Source organism: Apiotrichum porosum, assembly GCF_003942205.1.
Source record: "Apiotrichum porosum strain DSM 27194 chromosome Unknown scaffold_8, whole genome shotgun sequence".
In the NCBI taxonomy this organism is placed as follows: Eukaryota; Fungi; Basidiomycota; class Tremellomycetes; order Trichosporonales; family Trichosporonaceae; genus Apiotrichum; species Apiotrichum porosum.
In genome coordinates, this window is record NW_021167115.1 from 908,029 (window position 1) to 920,845 (window position 12,817).

A 12,817-nucleotide genomic window follows, 5' to 3' on the forward strand; every position below is an offset into this window, starting at 1 on the left:
CCGGCACACAGTAACAAGCAAGGACCACAGGCATACGTATTTGCATTGCTTTGGTACAAAAGACTACAAAGCCGCCTCGTGTGTTGAAACAGGCGCGCTCCTCCTCCTCCTCACTTAATGGACAGGGTCGTAGAACCAACAGACAAGTGCGATACAGACATACGCCGCCATGAGCACTGCACCCTCGAGGTAATTGGTCCTTCCGTCCGTGATGGCAAAGTTGACAATGATGATGCCGACGACGAGACAGATGGTCTCAAAGGTGTCGAACAGGAGGCTCATCGGCTGGCCGATCGCCCAGCCGAGCAGGACAAGCAAGGGCAGGAGACAAAGCGATACCTGGATACTGGAGCCGACGGCAATGGAGAGGGAGAGGTTGAGGCGGTCCTTGAGCGACACGGTGACGGCGGTGATGTGCTCGACCGAGTTGCCGATCACGGGCAGGAGGATGAGACCGACGAATTCGCGCGAGACGTTGGTCTCCTCGGTCAGGCCGTCGATGGAGCTCACGAGGCACTCGGCAGTGAGGCCCGCGAGACCGGTGAACACTGCGAGGGAGACGAGGGCAAAGACCTTGCCCACCTTGGGCTCGGGGTGCGGGAGGACGAGGCGCTGGTGGACGGCAGGGCCGTGGCCGCGCTCGACGTCGACGAGGGTGTTCATGGCCTGCAGGCTGCTCACGGGGCTGCCGGTGCTGTCCACGTCCATGTCGGGCCGCTTCTCGCGCCAGCGCAGGTCGGCGTCGGGGAGCGCGAGGTTCTGCAGGTGGGTGTGACCGGCGTGTGCGTCTGGTGCCGAGCCCGAGCGCGCGCGTGCCGTCGCAATGCCGAGGTCAGAGTGTGAGCCCTGGATGGCGGCAAACGACGCGCGGTTGCTCAAGTCGCCGTCCACCTCGGTGGGGGCGCGGACGATGGGCGAGCCCGGACGCGGCGAGGTGCCGTCACCGGCCTGGTACGTGTCGCGCGTGGGCACGGTGCGCAGCGACGCGACCCAGTTGGGACGCGGGAAGACGTGTGCGTGGTTTGGGGGCGGGAGGGCGTGCGCTGCCTCGCGGACAGTCTTGAACAGGTAGGCGTGCGTGTACAGCTGGAACGTGAGGTAGACACCGTACACGAAGAGGAGGATGAAACTCAAGCCACGGGACATGGCGAGGATCGTGCTGAGCTCCACGGGCGACAGCTGTGCGGCGCTGGAGCGTGCGCTTCCGCTGCCGCGCGTCGAGTCTGGGAATGCCAGGTGGTACGCCTCCGGGAGCAGGACGGCGGCGACCGTGATGCTCAGCAGCGAAATGTTGGTCTGGGCGCCGACAACGCCATAGAGCTGCTCGTGGAAGCGGAGACCGCCGGCAAAGTAACTCATTCCCAGCACGAGCAGAATGTTGCTGAGGATCGAGCCGGCCATGGACGCCTGCACAATGTCGAGGTCACCCTTGACGAGTGCAAGGATGGCGACGAGCAGTTCGACCGCATTACCAAACGTGGCGTTGAGGAGACCGCCCCAGGCGTCACCAATTCGGGTGGCGAGTTCCTCGGTTCTGTGCTGTCAGTCGTTGGCCACCGGCATTGTTTGCTGCAACTTACGCAAAGCTTAGACCACCAGCAAGAGGGATGATCGCGAGCAAGCTGGTGATGAACACTGCAATGGCGTTCTGGTGGCTAAAGTGCAAGGCCCAGGCAATGGGGAGAATGACGGGGCACGCGAAGAGCGCGGGTTGGCAGCGCAGCATATTCTGTGTTGGGTCAGCAACAATCCTGACAACCCCGCACACCGCTTTTTTCTTACCTTGAAGCTTTGCCAGGGCGTGGGGTCAGTAGTAACTTCGTCACCATCGTCCTCAATTATCGTGGACGGCGCCGAGGCGCGACGAATAACGACTGAGGCAGGCGAAGGAGGGTGGGTGCCGCCACCGGGGCCGCCAGTGGCGACGGGTTGTGGTTGAGAGGTGTTGCCATACTGATGGCTTCGTATATCGGGCTCGGGCTCAGAGTCGGGTAGGGGGTTCGGTATGACCATGCGTGGAGTGATGCAGGTGAAATGTAAAAGGTAAGAAGAGAGAGAGAGAGCGTAAGAACAGGTCAGCTGAGCGCCTTTCATACCTGTCCAAGTGTGCCGGGGGCCCTCTTGGCTCCGCGACACACACGCGGTGACGGCGCCATGACGGGGACGACCGATATCGTTGGTAACGTTCTAGCAAACACTTGGCACCGCTAGCCTTCAACGCGGCCATCAGATTGCACAGTGGGGCGGTGCACGTTGTTGCCTGGGGGGCATGAGGAGACGAGTGATGACTGTGAATCTCGCTGTATCCGAGTCTCCGGTGAATCGGCAGCCGGCGCCCGCAGTGTGCTAGATCGGATTGTGCGCTTTGGAAGAGCGGGGGTCTTGGTTACGCGGGGATGAACGTGTGTTGCAGATGACCAAATCGCGTCATTGGAGGTGGGCAGAGCGTCAGACGAGAGGCTTGACAGTCGATAAGACACACTTAACGATGTCAGCCAAGACCTTGGCAGGAGTGTGCCAAGTGCCACACGAGGGACGGTGCAGGCCTATGAGCCGATGACGACAATATAAACAGGCCTGCACAGCATGGTGAGGGGCCTGAGATTGGTAGGCCCGGGACTGACGACACGTAACCTTGCTCTGGATTGAACAGAGCGAGATGAGATTAAAGGGATGGCAGGGACGATCAAAAGCATTACCATTTGGTTTCAACGCCGATTAATTGTTGGTAAATTACAAATGAGCATTGGGCGGCATCAAATATACTCCCGCATTATGCACGTGACATCTACTGGTCGATCCAGTGACGTGGTTCGATTCCGAGGGGTGGTCGAGGCATAAAACGTGTCGTTGGGTGCAGATCCGCTGGCATTGGGCTGCATAGGCTGCTCGTGTGATCGCATCATGGCATTCTTGCGCGTCTTGCAACTATAATCTAAGAGGCATAACCTACAGGCTACAGCTCTGTTGGGTACAAAGTTGCCACTGAGCAGAGCAAACCGTTTGCTCTGCTGAGAAGGAGGTTTGTGGCCTGTGGGTCTGTGTCTAACATTCCGGTCGATCCCAGTGCAATGTCGCCATGCCGCGCCATGCCGACGTGTATCGCCTGTGCCGAGCGCGGCCGAGTTGCGCACTCCAACGTGTTTCTTTTCAAGCTCCACAGTCTCCCCTTGCTGTGCGAGACACCTTGCTTGGCGGCACCAAAAACAGCACACAAACAGGCAAACCCACCTGGGACCCACTTCCATTCGTTCTATTCTGGAATTAGCCCGCGCAGGTCCTCTGGTAATCTGCCCTCAAAACGCATCTTCATAAGCAGCCTGTGGCTGCGCGTCCAACGGTCGCTCCAACCGGTCCAACCGGCGTGCGCCAAAACGTAACAGATGGCACAGTCGACCCCGATGCCAAGCCAAGGGACATCTAGGGGTAGCGACTGTTCTGGACATTGCTGCCATGTCACCGACGACCAATTATAGAACCCACTGGGCCACTGTCTGGAGCTGAAGCAGTGTATGACCGGCGTGGAGTTGAGCCTAAAGGGGAAAAGGACAAAAGTGAACAGCGGTGGATGAGCATGATAATGATGACCTAATAGCAATTGCTGTCATACTTTGTGCAAGAGCAACTTGGTCCCAGAGGTCTCGGCCAGACCCGAGCGCCGTCGCAACCAAAGTCCGGTCCCTCCCTGGCGCCACTGGCCAGTGACCTTGCTGCACTGTGCCAAGGTGTTGCGGTCGGCCTTGCCGCATTAAAGCCCGTCGCTTGGCACACGGTTGGTCTCTGCCAAGACCTGCGTGCATACGCCGTTGGTGCGCTAGCAATGCTCTTACTTTGGTGTGATGCGTGGAGGGCCATCATGAAGGACACGATGGTGCTTGTGCTGGTGGCCTTGGTGGGCAATAATGCCTAATGACGATGGACAAGAAAAAAGGTATCGTGTTCAGACACCATATGCACGCACGGAACACACACATGGCCCCCGACGAGTTAGCCACACTTGCCCGCTGCGCGTTGTAGGTCGCTTCTTGGTGCTATCTTTATGTTTTGGCTCCACAGCATGCATACGGGGTTGGTCTTTACTGGACTTCTTGGCACAAATGCACACGCAGGCAGTTGTTCCCAAAATGAAGTTGCGCGGTGGCCGCCAGGCCCGCGCAGGAAGCGCAGGAAGCGCTCTTTGGCTCTCTCCTTGGATCCTCCCAGCGGCCAGCGGGCCACAGAGGCCATTTGTTGTTCATTTTGAAAGCACACCCTGAAAACAACTGCGGAGCCAAGCAAAGGAGAGGATCAACTGCGCGTTCCGCGCCCCCCCGTCGCCATATCTGTCGTCTGTGTACGACCAGTGGTGGGCTGCTGCTTGCACGGTTCGACAGCTTAATGGCTTGGCACTGGCCCACCTGGGCCGAGAATACTGCACCCCGTGGACACTGCCCTTCGGGCACGGCCTCGGCGGTGAAAAAGCTCTCTACCGGCACGACAAGACAACGCGGCCGCGGTGTCTGTCTTGGCCAAGACTTGCATCTGGGTTTGTGTGTGCATCTCGTGGGCTCGTGTGGGTGGAGCGGGCACAACATGGACCAAATGGACCAACATGCCAAGAATACAATTTGCCCCCACTGTAATGTGTGTCGCGGCCGCGGCGCCCGCAGGCCCCTGCCCAGCCAGCAGCAAATGGCGAGAGCAACCGGGGGGACCCACAGAGTGTGTCACACATTAACACCGTGGTCACTTGTCTCTCAAAAGCCATGCATGCATTTTCCACGCCGCTGCGCTCACTGCATTGGACCACATGCATAGGGCAAGCAGCAGCAGCAGCCCGCCCGAAGCCTGGGCCACTGCCTGCGCAGTGGGAGACAGACCTGGGCATTCTATCTTTGGTTGTGCTGGCCAGAGTGCCTGACTCCAAAGGCGGCCCAACGCAAGTCTTGGCATGCCAGGAAAAGCCAGGCGGGCGGTCGACGGCGAAGAGTCATGCCAAGAGACTGCTCTGTGCCGGCCACCCGGGTGGTGGGGAGAGGAGGGGAGGGGGTGAAGGGGAGGGGGGTGCTGCCCGCGTATACATATCTATCGAGCAGGCAGCTCTTTCTTCTTTCTTCACGCAGATCCTCTCTCACATCCACACTTTTCTCATCTTCTTCATCACTGGATCACTGGCTCTCTCTCTCACACATTCCACTTCGCCAGAGACAACAATCCTCATCCTCCGAGTTGCCACCACCATCACCACAGAGCCTGTCTCTTGCCACTGCCCCCCACCCCCACAACCCACCGCACACTCTCCCACAATGTCCGCCTCACCGCGCTCTCTGCACCCCGCTCCTGCCTACGCCACGGCTCCCAGCCGCGCGCACCCCTACGCAGCTGGCCCGTCGCAGCACCGTCGTGGCCGCAGCACCGCCGCCGCCGCCGAGGACCGTCTGCCCCCCTCCCCTCCCCGCTCGCGCCGTGATGCCAGCGTCAGCCCGCCTGCTGCCAAGCCCTCTCCTGCGTCCTTTGACGCTGCCGACAACTACTGGGACGATGTCGTGAGTATGTTTTTGTGCTCTCTCCACTGCACAAAAAGAAACATTCGGCGGGCCTGAGTGGCGCCACCTCTGTCGATCACCACATACTGACGCTTTTTTTTTCTAGCCCGCAGCCCCCGCGTCGCTCGCTAGCATCCTCGACTCGTTCCGCCGCTCTGGCGAGGGCGACCGCGATCTCTTGATCAGCATTCTCGGTGCCAAGAAGGCCGAGGAGGAGGTGAGTGTTTGCCGTCTGGTGACATTTGTTCTCTTCTTTCTTTTTTACTGACGCCACCCCTCCAGCGCCTCACTGCCATCGTCCAGACCCGCCTCACCGTCCTGCAGGCGCGTCTCAACCTCGCCGCCATCCAGGCCCAGATGCCGTCCGCTGCCCCCGTCGACCTCTCGCGCCAAGAACGCACTCCCTCGCTCTCGCACTCGGCGCCCAGCACCGACTCGAGCCCGCGCATGTCCCACCCGGCCGCCGGCGGATACTGGCAGCAGTACCCGCCCGCGTCGGCCAGCAGCGAGCGCATCCACCTGCCCCCACCCATGGGCTACGAGCGCGACCACCGCATGCACCCCCACGCGCACCCCCACTCGCCGCGCGACCGCTCCGACTCTGCGTCGTCGCGCCGTCCCGAGGGCCTCGAGATGCTCCTCGAGGGCGTCCGCGAGGCCGAGCGCAAGGACCGTCTCTAGGTCTTCGATACTGTGTCACGTAAAAAGAAGACTTGTATAGAGAGACGGGGTGGGCAGTCATGTGTTTGTACTATTAGCGAGCGATTCCTCTACTGTATGCATAGGCAGAACAATGACATGTTCAACAGAAAAAGAAGAGAGCACTGGCTGCGGTCGCGGAACGATGGGTGCGGTGCCATAAGGGGACAACTAACCTAACACACGTCTGCCACACATCGCTTCGCTGCAAGTCTATGATCTATGACTTGCACTCTGTCTGTACCTCTGCTGTGCGGCAAACACAAACACAAGCGCTGTCGGGTTTGCCGTCGTGGCTGCCCCTCTCCAACGGAGTCGGAGTGTCAGTCGCCGAAAATGCGGTCCATGCCCCAAGCCCCTATATGCCAAGACTCCTCTGCCAACAAAATGCACTGCCATTGCTCGCAACGGTCACAACACGTCCCCCCGCGTCCCATACGCGTGTGCCGGACCACGTCAGTGCACCAGAGTGTATGACAACACGTCGCTTGGCCTTGGGATGGGGCTGGGGCGAAACACCGACGGTTCGTTGATGGGAGCCGAAGTGAGAGAAGCTCTGCGGTGGTCTTGGCATTCAGCGACGTCCCCCCCTCCAGCGATAAACGAGCCAGTGCGGTGCGCCACGCAGTGCCCTCAACGCCGACCTTGGCAGCTGCATGCAAGCCCGATCAGAGCAGTCCAGGCCACTGGACAGGAGGTACACTGGCGACAAGAGGCACAAAGGACAGAAGCAAAGCAAGCCGACACTGAGAAGTCCTGACCACACTCAGGATGTCGGGATGTAGGGCGAGTCCCGCATAGCCCACGGTGGCAATGGTCTGCTTGGCCAGCACGGCGACGTGCCCGTCTGCGTACACCCGGGCTGGCCGCTCGGCGACACAGTCGTCTACAACATGGGACGAGACATGCGTCTGCAAAGGGTATACATATATGACCACCTGCAGCCACAGGGTTGGGACGGCCGTGCTGACGAGCCCAACGACCAACGGGCCATTCAGCCAGTCTCGGTGGCACCGAGGGAGGCAAAAGGCAGGGCCAACGTTGTGCAGCCACTTCCCTCAGCCGTCCGCGACTCATGGGATCGACAGGATGCGTGCAGCCACCTACCTCTGACAGAGCCTCAACAGCTGGTCTGAGTGGCACAACACCACCACGGCCACCACGCTGACGCAAACGCTTTGGAAGCGCTTTGGGCGAGCCTGCCCCGTGTTTAGTCACCAAGAGCTATTGTTGACTGTGGAGCCCACAAGTTGGCATGTCCACCAAACTCCCGATCCGACACAGACAAGCCCGAACGAGAGCGTGCAACCGAGGCCCGGGGCCTTGGTCTTTTCTCGTTGTGGTCTTTTTTCTCGCGATGCTATTCGTGTGCATGTGGAGCTGGCCTAGTAGCTAGTGGAGTGTGTGGAGCTACAGATCTGCCGAGGACGAAAACAACATCCATGTCGGGGTGGAATTGTGTGGGTGATATCGTGGTGGGACTGGGAACGAACATGCCATGTGTTGCTGATGCATCAGCGTTCTGTGTGCCTAGGGCTCTCCTCGGATCTTCTCGAACGATTACACGGGCCGGGGTCCGCACATGGTTACACTACTACAGTAGTACTGTGCCCGCTTCTCATGGCCTCCGCCCTCAACCCCCTTCCCCTCGCCGTATGTAGCGGACAGGTGACGGCGTGGCGCGTTGACCTCGGTGGCAAGCCGGGGGGCGTTGGTGCGTGTCTTTGCCGTGGGCCGTGTGGCTACACAAATCTGTCTGTTGTTACGCACTCTCAATTTTCTCGCATTTCTCGGCGTCTCCCCGCGTTGCGCCTCGGCCGTTCGCACGGCTTGCGTGTGTGCCGAGAGGTGTAGCGGTGGTGGCCGACGCGGCCATGAGAGACCCTCGTACCCTCGCCAGCTGCCAGGTCTTCCGTTGCTTCTTACAGCGTTTGCCCTGTTCTCCGCGGCCGTCTCAGGCGGAAAGGGCTCTCGCCGGGTCATTGTCGGAGAAGCCCACACCTATTGCGCCAAATACGCCAAGCACGGGCTATTAGCCGGAGGCCATGACAGTTTGTAATGCACGGCTAAGGTGTCAAATTTGTGGTGACTCGTCCCGGATTCCCGCAGTCGGCCTCGAGGAATGTGTCCAATGTCGCCAGCGCGTGCAGCGAATAACAACTGGTTGCGTTGTAGGCGATCTTCGGACGATGGGATAGAAGCACATGTACACATGCATGACGAGGGACCTCGTAAAGCTGCACGGCAAGGATATAGAGCGGTACGATGCTCGTCATTAGGGCCTTTTGCTGGCCTCACCCGTACTGTCCGCCACCGCCACCGTCCGGGAGAGCGTGTGCCCTGTAATGTTTTGGGAGGGAGCGACGAGTCATCGAGCAGCAGCTCTGCATCGTCGAAGAACAGCTGACACTTGCGTCGACACATCTCCCTCACATCTCTCACATCTTCACATCTTCTCATCTTCACATTCACATTTCAACACTCACCATCCCCCTTGTCCTTGTCATTCGCGCAGCTCGCACGCACTGCTGCGGACACACCCTTCGGCACACGGACACGCACAACAACAACATCGTCATCACCTGGCCTGCGGACAGAGCTCAGAGACAGCCTCTTAAGCCACACCCGCCGAGATCGCCGAGAACGGGACCTCGACAGCCTTGCTTCCTTTCGGTGTACACCATCTCCTCCCGCGCGCACTTAGCTCTCGGCTCTGCGAATAACTGTCGTCCATAGCGGCAGACATTCGTTGGACCGTCGCGTTCAAATCTTCCCCCGGTTCCAACCTCCACCACCCACAACAAACAAACAACAACAATGGCCCTCAAGCGCCAGTTCCACGCCGACGACGGCGCGTACGGCGGCGGCAAGCGCGCCTGCTGGTTTGGCGTGGGCACGGGCATGGACATCAACAGCGTCCACGTCTCGGTTGCCAGCACGCCCAGCCCGTTCGGGAGCTTCAGCTCTGCGAGCGGCCCGACATCCGCATGGCGGCCTGCAGACGGCGACGAGGGCTGGTCCCAGTCGCTCGCCGACGAGGAGGCAGCGGCGTTCCCCGGGCACGGGCACACGCTCGACAGCATGGTCCTCAGCGTCCAGATCGACCAGTACGCCGGCGACGAGGGCATGGATATCGAGATGGGCGTGGCGTCGCCTGCGCCCCCGCCGAGTCCGAGCCTCGAGGCCGCCGCGACGGCGTACGCGCTCGCCCAGACTGCAGCGGCGTACAGCGAGCTCAGCAGTCCCACGGAGGAGGCCCTTCCCTTGCCCTCGTCATCTGGCTGGCCCCAGGGCCAGCTCGCGCACGAGATCCAACAGCAGCTCGAGCCGCTCGCGCACGGCCAGTTCGAGCACCGACACGGCGTGTTCGCGTCTTCATCCACCACCCTCGCGGTCCCACCACCGACCTCGGGGTCACCCACACATCCCCTCTCGCCCCGCTCGTCCGTGACCAGCACGCTCGCCGGTCCGCGCCCGCTCGCCGCCCCGCGCTCCCCGCGGCCCACCACCTTTCCCCCAGGCAGCCACCAGTCGTTCCCGGCATACCTCTCCCCGCCCGTCGCCAGCCGGTCACTGGGCGGCGCGCTCTCGCCCACCAACCACAGCATCAGCCTGCTCTCTGCAAACGCACTGAGCCCGCCCTCGGGCAACAACAGCGGCCTGCAACTGCACGCTGCCCGCCACCAGCGACCGGCCGCCACGCCCCTCCAGCCGCGCTCGCAGTGGCCCACGGACGCACCGCACGCGGACGCAAGCACCATGTTTACGGAACCCGACGCGGACATGGGCATGGACATTACCAGCCCAAACGTGAGCATGGCGGCGCTGGCCAGCGGGGCCGAGGCGGACGAGAGCACCGAGACACCCTGGCGGTACTGGTAGCGGACGGGCTGAAAGGAGACAACAACTTATAGACATTTGGCGAGAAATGAATAGAGTCAGAAGCATACCCCTCCGACGCTGCAGCAGCCTACGTGTGTCACTCATCTCCACGCCCTTGCGGGAGCCAGAGCACAAACTCGCCGAGGTCAAGGCGCACACCATACCCATTGCGCTCCGCCACGGCATTGAGCAAGGGCACAATCTCGCCCAGCGTCGCGTTCAGGCTCGCGCCGACTTGTATCTTGTCGTCGCGCGCAAGGCGCGGGTACACGGCGCGCACGAGGTCCCGCGTCTCGTGCAGGGTGGCGACGAGGGCCATGAACGTGGCTTTGGCCTTGTTGGCAGCGGCGTCTCGCCGGTGGACTTGAACGGTGGGTGTGGCGCGGACGTCGGCGAGGAGCGCGGCGAGTCGTGCGCGCAGGCCCGCAATGTCCGCCGCGAGTGATGTCGTTGCGCGCGGTGTGCACTTGGATCGCGCCGAGACGGGCTTGGGGTCGGCCTTGGGTGTACTCCTGGGCGGTGCGGTGGGTCTAGCCCTTGTGGTCGTAGTTGGCGTGGGGCTGGGTTCCGGCGGTCGAGGCTTTCGATGCTGGATGTGGTTGCGCGGCATCTGGATGTTGTTGGTGAGAGAGTGCACGACAGCAGTGGTGGTTGTGGTGGGCAGCCTGTACGCGTGCCGTGGGAAGGAAGGCAGGGCACAGGGGGAGGGAGGAAGAAGAATAACAACAACGCGTTCCGTCTCAACTTGCCAGGCAGCTGTGCAGCTGCATTGTCGTGTGGCTTCTGTAGCTCTGTGGCACCACATCTTACACCCAGACGCGAGCCCTTTGCATAGACGCAGCTAGCTACTCCACATAGTCTCCACGCCCCTCGCCTCTCTCTCTTTCCGGATACCTCTGGCGCTGGCCTGGGTAATACGAAGCACAAACTCGCTAGCATTGAGGCGACGAGGTACTGTGCGGTCTCTTGCCAGAGCTTGTGGAGCGTCGTGTGCGCCTTGGTGAATGTGTCCCTCATACGAGCGCCCGAGTAGGGGAAAGGTGGGTTGGTGAGGTTGGCGACAAGGTCAAGCACCTTGGCCTCCTTGTCTTCGATCTCCTGGAGGGTGACAGGGGTGTTGTTCATGTGCATCCTTGCCATCACGGATACCATGAAGTCCCTCTTTTCTGGCGAGGAGGGGAGAGTGAGCTGGCGCATGGGCTTGGGCTTGGGGACGGTGCGGCCTGCGGAGGTTGTCATGCGAGTGGATGGCGCGGTGCCGTCGATGTTGGGCTTCGGTGGTGGGTCGCGTTTCTTGTTGGGGTCACGGCGTCCCATTGCTGATAGATTGTTTGTGAGAGAGTGGGCGATGGCGAGGTGTGAGGTGGGTTATCGAGCCCAGTCTGTTTGGTGAAGGAAGGCGTGTACGGGTGTTTGATCGGCGTGTGGACACAAACATGCCTCCTGTGGCCTGTGGTGTCGCGGATGCTGCCTGTCCAGTCAACAGCTGCTGCACAGTTGTCAGTAACTCCCAGCATCCAACCGCGTCAAGCGCCTGAGTCTTTCATAGATGCCAAGAGCGTACGTACAACAAGTCGACCATGTACACCTCCCTCCCGCATGCTACATATACGCTACATGAGTCGTCGAGGATCTCGACTGTCCCATCCCTCCCATCCCTCCCTGTGTTTGCCACCCACACACACCAGACCCGCCCGTCACTACCAGCAGAAATCGTCCATGTTCACGCGGATATCCCATCCTTTCCGGTACGCAAACCGGTTCAATTCGCGCGCGATGCCCAGAAAGTAGTTGTACATGGCGTTTGCGCGCTCGGCATGCTCTGCGGGAGGCGTGGTGCGGCGTTCGAGGGCGAGGAGCTGGGTCTTGGTGTCCCACAGGGCGCGCAGGGTCGCGATGAGCTGGAGAAAGTTGGCCTTCTTGGCTTCCTCGGTCGTGACCAGGGGGCTGGCGGTGGCTGTGGGGAGTGGTGTAGGTGAGAGTGTTGTGGCACTGGGGTTGGACTCGGTCTGGTTGTGGTTGTGGTTCTTGTTCTCGAGCTTGGACTGGCACATGGACTCGGGTTCGGTGGCGGGGCTGGACGACGACTCGGGAGTGCCAGCGTCGGCTCGCGTTGACTTGTTGGCCGCGGTAGAATGTGTCGTACCGCGGCGCTTGGGCTCCACCGTGGTCTTGCGCTTCTTGACCGTTTTAGGCATTGTGAATGTAGTTGATGGGTGGTAGGAAGAAGTGTGGGCAGTTGAAAGAAATGTTGTTGAAAGTAAGTGTTTGTGTGCCCCATCTTTTCCACCATAAGGCGGGGCGGGCAGGCGGGCTGTGCGTGGTGACTGTCGCAGACGGATCATCGTGCACGAGGCACCAGGTCAACCTCAGACACATACAGATCACAACAGTCACACAGTTCCATCTGAAAGTGCATGGCACAGTAGCAAGAGGTGGCCATCGGGCCATCAGTACATCAGTCCCAATCACTTGGCCGGGACAGTGTGGCGCTTTGAATATCTCCCGATTATTGACAATTTAAACGGGTTTGTTTTGCGTGAACATGATCTGTAGATTATGAGAGGCGAGCAGGGCCGAGACGTCGAAATATGCATTGTGAGCCTTATCGACTTGACGAGCAGGACAACGCCCTGCGCCTGCGCCTTTCAAAGTGAAAAACACACTGCGGCCTTCCGACACGCTTGAAAATAGCCGCAGTGTGTTTTGCG

At 60.5% G+C, this 12,817-nt stretch overlaps 5 protein-coding genes across 5 annotated transcripts; 2 read left to right on the forward strand and 3 right to left on the reverse strand.

The window, feature by feature from the left end:
* Positions 1-114: 114 nt before the first annotated feature.
* EHS24_009105 (uncharacterized protein) lies at positions 115-2,013 on the reverse strand (the record flags this gene model as incomplete). Its single annotated transcript, XM_028624400.1, has 3 exons — positions 115-1,534; positions 1,581-1,729; positions 1,783-2,013. The coding sequence occupies 3 exons, from the start codon at positions 2,011-2,013 to the stop codon at positions 115-117; spliced, it is 1,800 nt and encodes a 599-aa protein (XP_028475472.1).
* A 3,272-nt stretch (positions 2,014-5,285) lies between these two features.
* On the forward strand, positions 5,286-6,206 carry EHS24_009106 (uncharacterized protein; the record flags this gene model as incomplete). Its single annotated transcript, XM_028624401.1, has 3 exons — positions 5,286-5,525; positions 5,632-5,742; positions 5,808-6,206. 3 exons carry the CDS (start codon positions 5,286-5,288, stop codon positions 6,204-6,206), a joined length of 750 nt encoding a protein of 249 aa, XP_028475473.1.
* Positions 6,207-9,041: 2,835 nt separating this feature from the next.
* EHS24_009107 (uncharacterized protein) lies at positions 9,042-10,106 on the forward strand (the record flags this gene model as incomplete). The annotated part of the gene is made up of 1 exon (XM_028624402.1): positions 9,042-10,106. One exon carries the CDS (start codon positions 9,042-9,044, stop codon positions 10,104-10,106), a length of 1,065 nt encoding a protein of 354 aa, XP_028475474.1.
* Positions 10,107-10,203: 97 nt separating this feature from the next.
* Positions 10,204-11,423, reverse strand: EHS24_009108 (uncharacterized protein; the record flags this gene model as incomplete). Its single annotated transcript, XM_028624403.1, has 2 exons — positions 10,204-10,618; positions 11,062-11,423. 2 exons carry the CDS (start codon positions 11,421-11,423, stop codon positions 10,204-10,206), a joined length of 777 nt encoding a protein of 258 aa, XP_028475475.1.
* A 383-nt stretch (positions 11,424-11,806) lies between these two features.
* EHS24_009109 (uncharacterized protein) lies at positions 11,807-12,304 on the reverse strand (the record flags this gene model as incomplete). The annotated part of the gene is made up of 1 exon (XM_028624404.1): positions 11,807-12,304. The coding sequence occupies one exon, from the start codon at positions 12,302-12,304 to the stop codon at positions 11,807-11,809; it is 498 nt and encodes a 165-aa protein (XP_028475476.1).
* Between the last annotated feature and the right edge of the window lie 513 nt (positions 12,305-12,817).